Source organism: Carassius auratus, chromosome 38 (genome assembly GCF_003368295.1).
Source record: "Carassius auratus strain Wakin chromosome 38, ASM336829v1, whole genome shotgun sequence".
Classification (NCBI taxonomy): Eukaryota; Metazoa; Chordata; class Actinopteri; order Cypriniformes; family Cyprinidae; genus Carassius; species Carassius auratus.
Window position 1 is genome coordinate 15,783,516 of NC_039280.1, and position 15,036 is coordinate 15,798,551.

At 35.3% G+C, this 15,036-nt stretch overlaps 1 protein-coding gene across 1 annotated transcript in view; it reads right to left on the reverse strand.

Annotated features, from left to right (window-relative positions):
* The window catches only part of LOC113057223 (endothelial PAS domain-containing protein 1-like), a 35,811-nt gene extending 21,045 nt beyond the window's left edge, over positions 1-14,766 (reverse strand). The window contains exons 1-2 of the mRNA XM_026224452.1: positions 14,437-14,766; positions 445-635 (exon numbers count right to left, since the gene is read on the reverse strand). Coding sequence (XP_026080237.1) covers positions 445-635; positions 14,437-14,462 — 217 coding nt within the window. The 5' untranslated portion in view covers positions 14,463-14,766. The remainder of the gene's footprint in view (positions 1-444; positions 636-14,436) is intronic.
* Between the last annotated feature and the right edge of the window lie 270 nt (positions 14,767-15,036).

Here is a 15,036-nt window from a genome sequence, read left to right on the forward strand (position 1 = left end):
TGTGATGCCTATTAAAACTAAAATCGATACATTTTGTCAATGCCAAATCAATACTATAATAATAATAACATTAAATGGTAATAATAATAATTTCATTTATTTATTTTTATTTTAACCGTTTGTTTGTATGAGTTTGACCACATAGTGAAAGAAAAACATTTCAAAGTCTTCATAACTAGCGATGCACAAAATGTTAAAATTAACATGAATGCAGATAAAATTATCATTATTTTGCTGATAAACGTTAGATTTAATGGCAGATTTATAGAAAATCTATAATATTTTATCACCAAAAATAGTGCAGTAAAACGGAAATCAGTTGTTTTTGTCGATGCTGTGATGTTCAAAGTTTTGCATGTATTCTAAATGTAATAACCTAATAGATTTTCATGTGTGTGTTTTTAATATCCAGTCCAGTTCAGATGTGGATGAGTGAGTGTGTACCTGAGGTGAGGAGTTTGCGTGTCCGCAGGTAGCTGATGGCCAGTCTCATGATGGAGGCTTTATCCAGATGTGAGCTGACGCTGTGTGGGAGAGGCAGCTGGCGGGCCAGCTCATAAAACACCTCCGTCTCCTTACTGCGCCTGCAGCGCGCCGCGTCTCGAGATTTCTCCTTACGCCTCTCCGAGGTGCACCTACAACACACAACAACAGGGAAATACCGGCTGAATTAATCACACTTACTTCTTGTGTCTATAAAATCTAAGAAAAGAAAATAGTGAAATTGTGCAATATGCAGATACTTCCACAGATAAAAAATAAAAAATTTTGTGGACAAAATGGCAAAGAAAAGCTTTTAAAGACCTAAACACAGATACATCGTTTACTCTTGTATTTCCTTCTAAAAATCTGTTTTTTTGAGATTCACCGATAATTACTACCGTATTTTTCAGACTATATGTCGCACCTGAGTATAAGTCGCATCAGTCCAAAAATACGTCATGATGAGAAAAAAATATATAAGTCGCATTGGACTATAAGTCGCATTTATTTAGAACCAAGAACCAAGAAAAACTGTACCGTCTACAGCCACGAGAGGGGGCGCTCTATGTCTTCAGTGTAGACTACAGTAGCACTGAGCAGCACAGAGCGCCCTCTCACGGCTGTAGACGGTAATATTTTCTCTTGGTTTATTTCTCTTGGTTCATGTCAAATTAATTTTGATAAATAAGTCGCAGGACCAGCCAAACTATGATAAAAAGTGCGACTTATAGTCCGGAAAATATGGTAAGTGTCATTTTCAGCTAACCTTGACATGCTGTTGACAAGTTTTGGGACACTCACCCTGATATTTTCCATTGCTGTATACAAACACAGACATGCCCAACCCATTTCTCGTGAGGTTTCAGAGAATAACAGTCTCTTTGTGCCTTTAACTCTCTTTCTTATTCTCTTATTCTCATTCAACTCAAGTCACTCTTGCAGATTCAGACATCAGGCCCAAAAACTGAGCCAGTGGAGAAGAGCCAGTGTCCGGCAGGTGCGAATCAGTCCACACACACACACACACACACACAAAAGCACACAGATATCCTTTCAGTAATGCATTTTGTCTTAAAACAAAACAGTTATGTGTCTTGATCAACTTTAACTGCTAAACTGAATGAACCAATAATAATGACACAGCAAAAGCCGCTCTTATAACATCGTATTGCTTGGTTTATTCTCGTCTGCCCATGCTGTCAGTAAAGCAGACGGGTCTCAAGTGGGACATTCCTGGCTGGTTCAAGTGCTTATGGGAATGATCACTTATAGCTACATCCTGGATTTAATAAACAAAAATACTGTCCCAAATTAGAGCACATCTGTTCCATGACGAGCTATAATTTATCTTGTTGAATGTTGGAAACTCTGTCAACTCTCTGATTACAGATGTTCAGAAGTCACCCTTTCATCAATCCACGGTCACACAGCCAAGACAAGTGGAATTTATTTCCATAACTTGTGATACATAAAAACAAAATATTATTACAAAGTTGTGATAAATCTTTGAATTGACCTTTAGGACGGTTTCGGACAGTGGAATTTATTGCCACAACTTTCATGTGATGTAATAGCTACAAGAAAATTATTCATTCTGAATTTGGAATAAAAAAGCTATATATATATATATATATATATATATAGAGAGAGGTCAAATGTTCAGATATATAACTCTAACTGTTTTGATAGTTGATTCAATGACCGAAGTTTTTTTCTAAAAGTTTCTCTTCATAGAACCGTACAGGATGAGATGATCCATACTCAGCCAAAGCTGGAGCAAGAGCTCACGATGCACCACTCAACAGATGCTGCGAGCACAAGTGTGTCATACACAATCTCATTTACAAAAGCAGTCCATACATTCATTATTCAATCATATGCACTCAAAGTTAATGTCTTGAGCATCATTCATTCCCTCCTTCAGAGGTCTCTGAAGTCCAGACAGTCTGCTTCATTGTTAGTGCACAGAGCCAGAGGATCCTGCAGGACATTGAATAATGGAGATCTAGCGCTCATTCAGGGCCTGAAACCGTCTAGTGAACCCTCTTTAGCAGACGCGGATGTCTACAGGCTCTGATTGAACCCTACACGACCAAACCACCACCAGCAATGGAAAACAGGTTGTGACCTGAAGAATAGCTATTGTCAGAGGTTTTGTCACACCAAAGATTACATGTAACCCGCCGCCTCGACTGCTAAATATGGCAAATGGTGAAAGTGTGAAAGTTTCAATTTCCTACTTGTTTTCCCAGATGTCAGGTTTCAGCGGTTAAATTAAACGTAATGAAAATCCTCTATTGTTTGTGGTTCTCAATACATTCTGTGGTGGTTCCCTATCAAAAAAGAAACCTGATTTATTTTTTCCAAATTCAATTTTAGTTATTTTTCCATTTTTCCATTCAAATTCAATGTTTTTTTTTGTTTTTTTTTATAGACCCTAACTTAATGGTTAAATTAAATTGTATTAATCAAAAAGCATTTCTAATTAACTGAAATCATGAAACATATTTATATACAGTAAATTAAATTTTAATGATTTGATTCTGTGATTCCATCGGCCTTTCCACATTTCAGAAATCATAGGGACCTACAAAAGATACTAATAATATATGTAATCTTTAGGTACTAACATGTACCTTCAAGGAACTTATATGTAGCATGTGGGTAACAGAAGGCACAAAGATGTTTTTTTATATTTTTTATACAGGGTACCAGCACCTTAAAGGAACCGTTCACAGTTTGCTGAAAATGTACTCATCCAAGATGATAAGTGTGTTTCTTCAACAGAACAGATTTGGAGAAAATTTGAGAACTTGCTCTCCAGAGGATTCTTTGCAGTGAATGGGTGCCGTCAGAATGAGAGTCCAAACAGCTGATGAAAACATCACAATATTTTCTTAGAACTGTTTTGGACTTGTTCATATTTCTATCCTGATTCAGATTAGTTGACTTATTCACTGAAGAAAGCAATATTATGGATAGACAGACACATATTTTAGCTGGAATCATTTTTGTGAAGTTAAAACATCTGGATTGGAGTTGTTTTACAAACATGCAGTTTTTTTGCTTCACAAGATGTTATTTGATGAACTGCAGTCACAAGTGGATTATTGTAATCAGCTGTTTTTACTCTCATTCTGACGGCACCCATTCACTGCAGAGGATTCGTTGCTGAGCAAGTGATGTAATGCTGAATTTCTCCTAATCTCTTCCCATGAAGAAACTAATTTATCTACATCTTGGATGGCCTGAGGGTGAGTACATTTTCATTATTTATTTTTGGTCAATCTGAACAACGTTAAGCAGGCATGAAGCAACAAGTATTGTGTCTGTTCACACTGAAAGCAAAAATGCAGCAGCTTGCAAATCAATCACAGCCGGTCAGAACGTAATTAAAGTTGAGGACATATTTAAAGGATGTTTAAATCATTTCTACTATCCCGGCTTGAAATGAAGAGACCGTTATAAAGTAAATAAAATAATTTACAAATGTCAAATTAAAAAAGTATTATTTGCAAGCAAATGCTTATTGAATTAAATAATCACAATTAAAGTTTGTTCAGTGAACTTAACTATTCCCAAATTTGTGTGAGATTCCCATGCTGTTGAACCGTCCCGACCAAACCAAGAATTCAAAGTCACTTAACGCACAACGTCAACCTGTCAGGAGGACCTTATCTACTGTATTTCAGTTTGACAAATGATCTACTGTATGAGATTCCTGAAGTCACGCAGCTGAAGCTGAAATGTGAGCTACTTTCAGATCCGAACAAAGCCACAAATAAACAGATTAACAAACGTAACGGAGCGACTGACTTGAACTATGTTTAGCAGGTGAGCGGAGCAGGTGGAGCAGTGGGCCGCGCTCACAGATGTGGTTAATGATAAAACAGTCGCACGGCACGGAAGCAGCCATAAACAAACACGAAACCTGACGAAGCAGTCTTGACCTTTTCAAGCATGCAAACAATGACACGCGACCTTATGACTGGAAGAATGGTCGTTTGCCTTGCATGAAATGCACTAAATTAAGCGCTGTCCCCCCAGCTATTCCAGCCTCACACTGAGCGGGCCCTTCACTGTCCAGACCGCTTCTGTGACAGCAACCTACTGTACATAAATACTGATACAAGATAAATACAGGGTTTTATATCAAGTAATAAAACATTTTACATATAAGATCAATTTTAATATCAATATATGGATAGATAGATGCTGTTGATGAATGAATGAATAGTGCACCTCCCGTCCAATAAATCGCAATAGGCTACGCTTTGTATGTTGTTTCTTCTGATGTGAAACAAAGTCTCAGATTTCAAATTCTGTCTATTTTATTAGGAAATTCAAGCAATGACCGTTTTGCCGCTCTTTAATGCGGTGTGATGGATCGCTGTAGACACGCAGCAGTGCACGTGAGCTGATCATCTCCTTCGCTTTGCTAGTGTCTACTCGCCTGTGCGTAATCAAACGCAGAGCAAGCGTATCGGGAAAGTTTTCTTTTTGTTTTGGAGCTGATGATCCCTTGATCCCTCGCCACCAACTGGACAGGGGTGGGAACTACAGTTATTAATCACGATAGATCACTCTCAGTGTAATCTGACAAAGTTCCGTCACTACTAAAAAAAATTCCATTAATGAAATTTTCAGTTAACGCATCCTCTGACCTCCTTAATCATTATGCTTAAAAAATTAATAAATAATGTCTGTAATTTCTGACTTTCAGGAATTGTTAATTAAAACTGATTTAATTTAAAATGTTATATTTGAAAAAATTATATTGTAAAATATGACCAATTTTAAAAAAGTGAATATATTTTAAAATGTAATTTATTCCCATGATTCAAAGCTGTTTTTTTTTTCCAATAAATATTTATTATCATCAAATGTTCAAAACAGTTGTGCTGCTTGATATTTTTGGGGAAATTTCTGATACATTTTTTTTTAGGGTTCTTTGATTAATAGATAATGAATGCATAAAAAATAACAGCATTTATTTGAAATGTATTTCTTTTGTAGCTATAATGTCTTTACAGTAAGTTTTGATTAATTTAACAAATCCTTGCTAAATAAGTCTTAATTTCTTAAAATAAACAAACCACAAACCCTAAACTTTTGAACATTTGTGCATATATTTATACACTGTAATTAAATCAGAATCAAATTTGGTAATAAACAAAATTATTTTGCAGACGATTAAATAATACAACACATTCATATGGATTGAACTGAGGAGGCTTTGTAATGATAATTAAATTCCTAAAAACCTAAAAATGGTTAAGTATGTGTTGAAAGCAGAGAATAAACCATAAGACCAGTTTAAAGGAACAGCTGTCACAGTAATCCCCCTCGAGTCTGTGGATGCAGGTCTTTTCTCAAGGAAATCCTAGCATGAGATAATCCAGCAGTGATGCAGTGTTAGACTTGCACAATGAATCATCACAATCCACTCCTCATATGTGAGACCTGATGCATAAAACTGATTCTCCCATCAGCATAACAGTGTATTATACAACCTTCACCTCAACCATATCTTAGTCAGCATCAGAACATACTTTGAAACTCAAAGTTGCAAGACACTAATGGTGCATGACTGAAGCGAGACGTAACTTCAAATGATCCCTGTAAAGCACACCATGCATATGTTTCTTAGCGGCAATTGACATTCAACAGAAACAAATGTTTACATCGCATTACATCAGAGTTAAGAATACAACCAACAACAGGTAAAAAAAAACTAATGATTAGTGATGCAGTTCACTAATCGTTTTCATTTTATTTAAGTTCACTGCATTACAGGTGACAGTGTAGAAGACAGGACGTGATGAAAGAGAGGCAGAACGGGACATTGTATCAGATCATATGTGCTAACCGCTGGCCTTCTGCACATCTCTGACCAGCCAATAAATATCAAATTCAAGACATGATCTGTGATAATTCACTTCAAGATTCAGATTCTCAATGAACATGAATAATACAAACTTGTGATATGTCTGGTTTGAAAGTGCACAGTGGTGTTTTATATGCTATTGCAGTATTTATCAAAATTATGAATTTAGCATTTATTTGTTTAGATTTTCAGTTTTCATATGAGTTAATGTTGCAGTGGTAGTAATATTGTTATGTGCTTTAATTAATGTAGTTTTATTTTTATCGCAGTTTTAGTACTTTCATATAACTTACATTTTAGTACTTTCATATAAAATACATTTCATAAAATGTATTTTAGAAATGTTGCCCCATCAACTAACAGTAATAAAACATTTTTTAGAAGTGGTGCAGGTTTAGTTTTTGTTTTTGTTTGTTTTGTTTTTTTTATTTTATTTTATTCCATAATTGTTTTTTTTGTTTTGTTTTTTTTTTATTACCAGAAAGTATTTTTATAGTTTTAGATGCTAACAACACTGGTGCACTGACATAAACGGAAAAATAATTATTTAATTTTCATGCAGTTTAATTTTAAATAATATTTGTGAACTTAAATTAAAACCAGAAATATTTTTTATTACAAACAAAATAACATTAACTGAAATAAAATATATTAAAACCATTTTTACATTGTTTGTATTTAAGCTAACATTTCTAAATTTCATTTAGATTTACTACTAAAATATTTATTTAAATTTAAGTACTAAAATAACTGAAATAAAATAAAATAATAGAAACAACTAATAAAAAATAATAAAAAAAAACATTTAAAAAATTTAAATGACAAAAAAATTATAGTATTTATATCAAATGAGGGAAAATGATGACAGAAGTTTTATTTATGAGTGAAAAAAAGAGTAGTTTGACTGAATGTCACAACAGGTCTGTACTGTAGTACAGCAGTCTCAGTGCTTGATTTGAATCATATTGGGAGTATATGTCAGTGTAGCCTCAGGTAGAACTAGAAGTGTCGCCGCAGCCATCTGCTGTCCTGTCACATAACTATTTTCATAACAAACAGCTCATGCTTTAGGACACAGCAGCCAGATGCTAAAAGTCCAGACACAAACCCCCAGGCCCTGGAGTGTTTGTGAACAGAGCAAACAGTGGATGGGTAACAGGGTGCAAGGTGCAGCGCTGCAAGCTCATTTCACCTTTTAAAGGGAGAGTCTACTCTAGTCCCACAAAAAAGAAGATATTCTGTCAGCACATTCTCTGACAGACTTAAGATCATTTATTACAGTGTCAAAATCATGAATAAAAAAAGTGAACAACAAAAACAAATTGCATATTGGTTATTGGACACTATACACATAATAATAACAAATTTCAGATATATTATGCATTTTAAAAATATATATTTTGTTATATTTTATTCATATATTTTTGTATTAGTAAAACATAGAAATTAATTTGTACTGTATATTTTGTAGTACATTTTTTAAAAAACTTTATTTAACATTTGATTTATTTGGCGATTGCTTTAAGTTTCTAAATCTAATTCATCTAGTTAAACTGTAACACAAGAAGTAGTCTTTGTCCTGGCTTCTCTCTCCTTTACTTGTTTGTAAATACATCAGTGAAGAGATCTGGTCCCGATGTAATGAAACAAGCAGCTTGGACTTCATTATTTGGATGATGGATGGCATTTTGCTACCTTTTTCAATTCAGTACAATCAATGGAGATATAGCATGTGCTGTAAACACAAGTCCAGTCTGGCTTTGTTAATGTATAACACAGAAGTGAAGCGCAGGTGCCTGACCACTCATTCTAATGACAAACACCAAAGCTTGCTTACAGTCTGCTTTCCTGTCGTTTTGGCATCTTGCTAAACACAAACAGAGAACAATGTGGTCCAGGCTAATCTCTGATCGTCTGGAACAGAACGTTCTCCAACTCAACCAAACAAGCATCGCCGGCACAACCCTCTCCACCAGAGACAGAAGATCATGGATGGGGTCCACGTTGGCTGATGGCAACACTTACATACGCACACAGACACAGCCCACACCGCGACACGCTTCAATTCAATTCATGTGCATTTTTACAGCACTTTTCACAATACAGACTGAACGCATGGTTCAATAATACAGCGTCATCAGTCTTATCCATTCACCATCACTCCAGAGGATTCAGAATTAACAATACTCAAATATTTGTAATATTCATATACAGTGTATTAATAATAAATGACATCATTTGGCAGATTTCTAAAAATAGCATCCAATGTGTATCATTTTAAGCATTTAAAAAAAACTTTTTAAATATGAAAATCAAGTGCAAGTGTCTGGATATGAAATTATGTTGCTTTGATAAGATCCATCTACAAATATTTCCACTTTACTGAGTAGATGCTCTTGTTCAACACTTTTTTTTGTCTTTTATATATTTTAAAATATTTATATTACAAAACAAAACATAAGTGGACACCCACACACACACACACACACACACACACACACACATACACACACACACACACACACACACACACACACACACACACACACACACATACACACACACATACACCCACACACACACACACACACACACATACACACATACACACATACACACACACAAACACACATACATACATACATATATATTCACACACATAAATACATAACTATTCATATTTATTAATTATGTTTTTATAATTATCAAAATTGATCAGGAATTGAAACATTATTCATATTTGTTATTGGACAATTACACAATTTTAGTATAAAATAATTATAATAATAATAATAATTGTTATATAATTAATCTTTAAAATAATCTGTATGGTTCTAGATGTAATTATATAAATTAAAATTACAGAAATATATGTATAAATTATAATATTTCCAAAACCTGATTATTTACGATGGCCTAGACTTTATTTGGTCAATCAGGAATTCAATGAATTTTGAGAAGTGGACCATTTTGATCAAAAGTTGACTTTATTGCAAATATTGCCTCAGCGACTCTATTTCTTTAGGGTTTGTGAAATAGTTTAAAAGTCTGATGCATTTAGTTAAAAGAGTTTCAGTGAATCAAACTCTTCAGCATCATAACACTGTTCATATATTGAAATGCTTTAATGAAAATGAATGTAGATTTATATTGCTTTTTATCACCATGCCACAGATTTTTACTGCATGTTACATCTTCCATTTTTTGTGGCTTTTCAAACATCGTTGGCTACAATGTCAATCGGAATGACGGAAATGTAAATCGATTTTTATAAACAATATCGCCTGATATCAAATTTATACACACAAAAAACATCAGGTTAAATGAGAGAGCCGACTACACACGGATCATTCAGACGAGCCTCCAATTCTGCCACACTCATGTTCACTCATAGATCAAATTTTCAGGAATTCTACGCAATTATAGGAAATCGGGGCCAAAGTTTACTGTGATTGCCGATGACGTAGTTAAGTGATGGGGACCAACCAAGGGTAATGAGAGTAAAGTTCATCTGGAAGCAGCTGATGTTAGAAATTGATGTGAGTGAAGTATGCAGCAAGAGGAAGAACGGGGTTGGCTAACAGGAAGCGACAGGAGACAGTGGTCTGGAGGAGCTAAAGAGTGGAAAAACACTGGTAAAGATCAGTATGCCTTAAGAAAGAAGAGATGGGAGCGATACGGAATCAGAGGCAAGCCGAGCCATTGGAGTAAGAGGGAGAAAAACAAGAAAAAGAGAAGGAGAAAATAAGCTCCCAGACCGAGAGCAGTGCCTCGCACCCCTGCCGTTAGCCGAGGGTGGGACGGTGAAGTCTCCATTCAGACCCTCTCTAGAGATCCTGTCACAATAAACTGCACATTTCTGTTTAGACAAGTCCTACAGCTGGGAGGCTCTTTTAATGTCTCCAGCAAAGTCTCATATCTTGGATTCTCCTGTGAAAACAAAGGTCTTAAATGCCCACATCAGTCCTACTCAAATACCCATCGCTGATACCAACAAATGACACAAAGAGGAAAAGATAGAAAGCATGCGCTAAAGCCTGCAGCCTTTTGATGATATCTGATAAATATGTCAATATAAATGCTCTTGAAAGGGATTAAATGTTGATTCTTCAGAGGAACCATCTTTGCAGTATTGTAAATATTGTTGGTTACAATCATGGCAATGCACTAAAAAAAGAACATGAATAAAACGCAGCTGATACAAAACAGCGGTAGTTATCTACATATAGACCTACTTTTAAAAAAACATTCTGATATGAAAAATATTGAGGCTTCTGTAAGGATTTTTTTTCAGTAATGGCACTAAAGAGTTTGAGTCCACTAACAAGAGTTTGAATGTAAGAAAGCATCATACTTAAGAACTCGAAACAATTCTATGGACAAAAAGTATATATATAAATGAAAACTACACTTTTTTAACTTAGGGTGGCTTTTTAAGGAATACTTTAATTCACATGGATGCATAAAAATAAAAAATGCATTAAAACCTTTATGTATAAATTGTTCTGAAACAACAACAAAATTTCTAATAAATTCTGTTCTTATGAACCTTTTAACAAAATTGCATCATGTTTCCACAAAAAAGCTTGTTCAGCATAAGAGACTGTTCAAAAACCTACAAAGTGTTGTAAAAAATACAAAAATGTGATTGTTCAAAAATCTACCAATTATTTTTTTTAAATACTAATCACAGATTTTTGAATGTCGTATAAGTTGATGTACAGTATATGGTGACAGCAGGAAGAGGGTCAAGTGTGTCTCATTGTATTTGTAAACCATTTGTTTAGTATAATAATAACAATGGCTAAATATATTCATATTATTAAAATCGCAAGCATGTTGTATCACATCACAAAGGATGTTATAAACAACACATTTCTAAGATGGTCTGAATCCATTCTGAAAGTTCACACACAGAACAAGCCAAAATCATTGCAAAATACTGTGAGACCCCTGAAGCTACTCGAGGCGATGGCCAGAGGCTGACAGAAACTGTAAGTGATGGAACAAAACCAACCTTTGAGGCTCTTGGAAAAACATTTCCTGAACACACTTCAGAAAACTTCAAAATCATACCACTACATACAATTCACTGCAGTTTCCAGCTGAAATGAGCACCAGCAGCAGTAAAACACCACTAACCTTTAATTCCCTTTCATACCAATTATGATTAATATAGATAATAAGATAATAAAGACAATATGAAGTTATAACCTTAAAACACATTTACCAGTGTGCATGATTTGTAAACAAATGCACTTTGATGTTTGCATCACACAATCAGATACATATGGTTTTTGTAACATAGTAAACTTGCTTGAAAGCGCACCTGGTAAAGCACTGCACTTGTGCCGTGAAACACGAGTCACGATACAAGGGCTCAAACACTTGTGGAAGCAAGCTAAAATGACAGCTGCTTCAACAAATAAGTTCTTATTTCTTTTTATTTAACATTTGCTTTTGCTCACACTAGCAAATTAAAGGGTAGAGTTTTGTGTGTGTGTCGTACGATGTTTTCAAACGCAGAAGCAAGATCATTTTGCAGAAGTTTCATCACAGCCACTTTTTTCCAATGAGTCTGGTTTGGAAGTTGTCAATACAAGGTCAGCAACTTTCTTCTTGGAATGAAGATTTTTAGGGGCAGATTTCCTAACAGCTTGTGTGCGAAAACCCTCTTTTGGGATTAAAAATTTGCAATGAAAAAGCATATTGTGGTCTCATGCTAATTGGCCCGATTTAGTAAATTCGTCCCTCAGACTCCAATCTCAGGTTAGGTAACTAGGTGCAGGTAAGCGGTTATGTTGCAGCAGGGCACAGAACAATGCTCTGAAAGAGTACACAAGTTAGATCAGGCTAATGGCCAGCTCTCAGCATGAGGGAGTTAACAGAGCCCATCACAAAACACAGCCTTTCTCTTCGTAAATGAGCCACTGCACCGAATTCAGGCACAGAATGAATCAGGGAGACAAAGCCTGGTGATTCAGGCTGACGAAATAGAGAACTACAACAAATGATGAGCCAAAATAGCCAGAATGACCATTAAAAAGCCACCCTGCGTGAATTATAATGCTACAACAATCAATTCGGCCCTACTGACAAGCACACAAATACTTTACACTCAGTCTAAACATTGATGACTACTTCACTAATGACTTCATTAGAGTCCTGCTTAATTCTGTTGCAACTTTCAGTTACAAACAACAAAGCACTTCTGATAAAACATATCAGTGATGCACCAACTTTTGAATGAATCTGGTTGAGACAGGGAGCCAAAAACCGTTGACTGGAATGGTGAGGTTTAATTCGCACTTCTTTGATGGCACAGCACACTGTCACATTGAGCGCTGATTATTAATTCATTTAGAATAACTGCTATTTTATATGCTACTTTCTGTTTTGTGAAAACTTTGAAAAGTGAATGTTTCTAACGAAAACAGTTTCTGTAAAAATTCCTTTCGGTGGATCATTACAATCTACTGAAGCTTATGAAATGCAGATGAGGCCAAGAAAGGGGACTCTGGCTATCTTACACAACATGCATGAATACAAAACATGCCAAAATTTATATAAAACATGTCGGGGTTGATCTAATCTCTCTCCTACCAACAGTAAACCACTAAAACATATGGGATCGTTATAGACAGACAAACAAATACACACACACACCGTCTTGTGTCTTGAGGTTAAAGATTTTGCACTCTTTCTGAATCAGCCACGCTAATGTAGAGACACATTCTCTTGATCTGAGTTTAGTAGCAATGTTTGGTTATGTTCTGCCACTCTGAGATTCATTAGATAAAGGGCAGAAAGCTTGTTAGGGAACAATTGTCACGAGGATGAGGCAGACTTCAAGGCGCTCTCAGAGCCGTTGCACACGCACACAAACACATTCTCTATTATTCTCTCATTAGCACTCAGATGGTCTTTAATCTTCACAGATATATTTCTACATGACATCTCCAAGTTACCAGAGTTTTCCAGACTATATATAGCTCATTTTATAGCCTATTAACATGGTGCCTGATAAATAGTGTTTAAATCCTGCTCACTGTAATAAACTTTAACCTACTAAATATAAACTTTTAAAATAAGTTTAGCTAATTGCTACCTTAAATGTGGTGCTACCTTAAAAATTGAAATTGAAATTGAAAGTGGCGCCAAAGTCATAAATTCCAGATTCTGTTTAATTACTAATAAAGACAATTCACTGAAAACTCATACAATTTTGTAGATATTAAACAAATTATATATGTTAAATTGACTTAAAAAAAATAATGTAACGATGAAGATATTTATAAGTATTTACAATGTACTATTATTAACAATTTCAAAATTGATTTAATAAATAATAATAATAATAATAATAATAATAATAATAATAATAACAATAATAATAATAATAATAATAATAATCAAGAACAACAATAATAATTAATAATAATAATTATTAGTATTAGTATTATAAAAGGTTCAAATTTATATATATATATAAAAAAGGAGAATATTAACAGAATTTTATGCTCCTGCATTTTAAAAATAAAGTCACAGGTAAATGATTTCAACTGATTTCAGAACAGGACTATACTATTTATCTCTGAAATAATAATAATAATAATAATAATAATAATAATAATAATAATAAAGGATCCACGAATAAATATAACATAATATAAATAAATAAACCTTATGACGTTTTCTCACATTCCTACAAATTATTATTATGCTACTTTGAATACTTTCAATATTCAGTAAGGAAATGTGTAGCCTAATAGTCTTCGTGCAGTAACTCATGTAGCCTATATTAGTTGATTCGTTCATTATTTTCGAATTAAAAGTAGACTATATAACATTAACAAGATGCACCATTCTCAGACTCGACATGACAAAGAATATAGGACACTTTTCTTTCTTTCTGTCTTTCTTTCTTGTTAGTCGGAGTGCGCAGTGAAGTGTCTCTGGCTGTGCGCAGCGCGTTTGAGTTTCACACAGATCCACTTGTTGCTGCAGCTCCATTAAACCCAAACTGCGCTGTCTACAGAAGAATACATTCCTCACAGCAAACTCACCTCTTCTTCTCCTTCTCCGCTGTCATCTCTCTGTCCCCTCGTTATTCCCGCAGGTCAACAGCAGTGCGATCTCTGCGCAGACGGGACGCGCTCCAGACCCCCGCAGACGCTCGCTTTAAATCACAGAAAAGGAGGCAAAACTGGTCGTGAAAAATGCAGCAGAGTCCACTCGCAGGGCGAAAGTGACTGTACAGTCTCAGAACACTGCCAAGGATCGTACAGTCTCCCGCTCTTGTAAAATCCACGCGCGGTGGGGCTCGTCGCGGTGAGGGAGTTTTTCTCGCTTGTTTTGCGGTCAGCGAAGTTCAACAGCGCCGCACTGAAGGACGCTTGACAGCTGAGCAATCAATCACTGCTCTCTGATTGGCTGAAGCCGCCTTTGGGACCCGCCCACCGTCTGCCCTGACCTTCTCCCAGAGCCAGCATCAAACTTTAACCAAACTCATTTAAATCAGTCCAGTCTCGTAGTTTAGTGGAAAATATCAGCAACATGATTGCAACTCTGCAAGATGGCATGTCTCTCTGGAGCAGGGCTGACTGAGTGGACAAGTAAGCCAAAAGGCTATTGAAAATACATTCAGGGATGCTGAGAGACACATG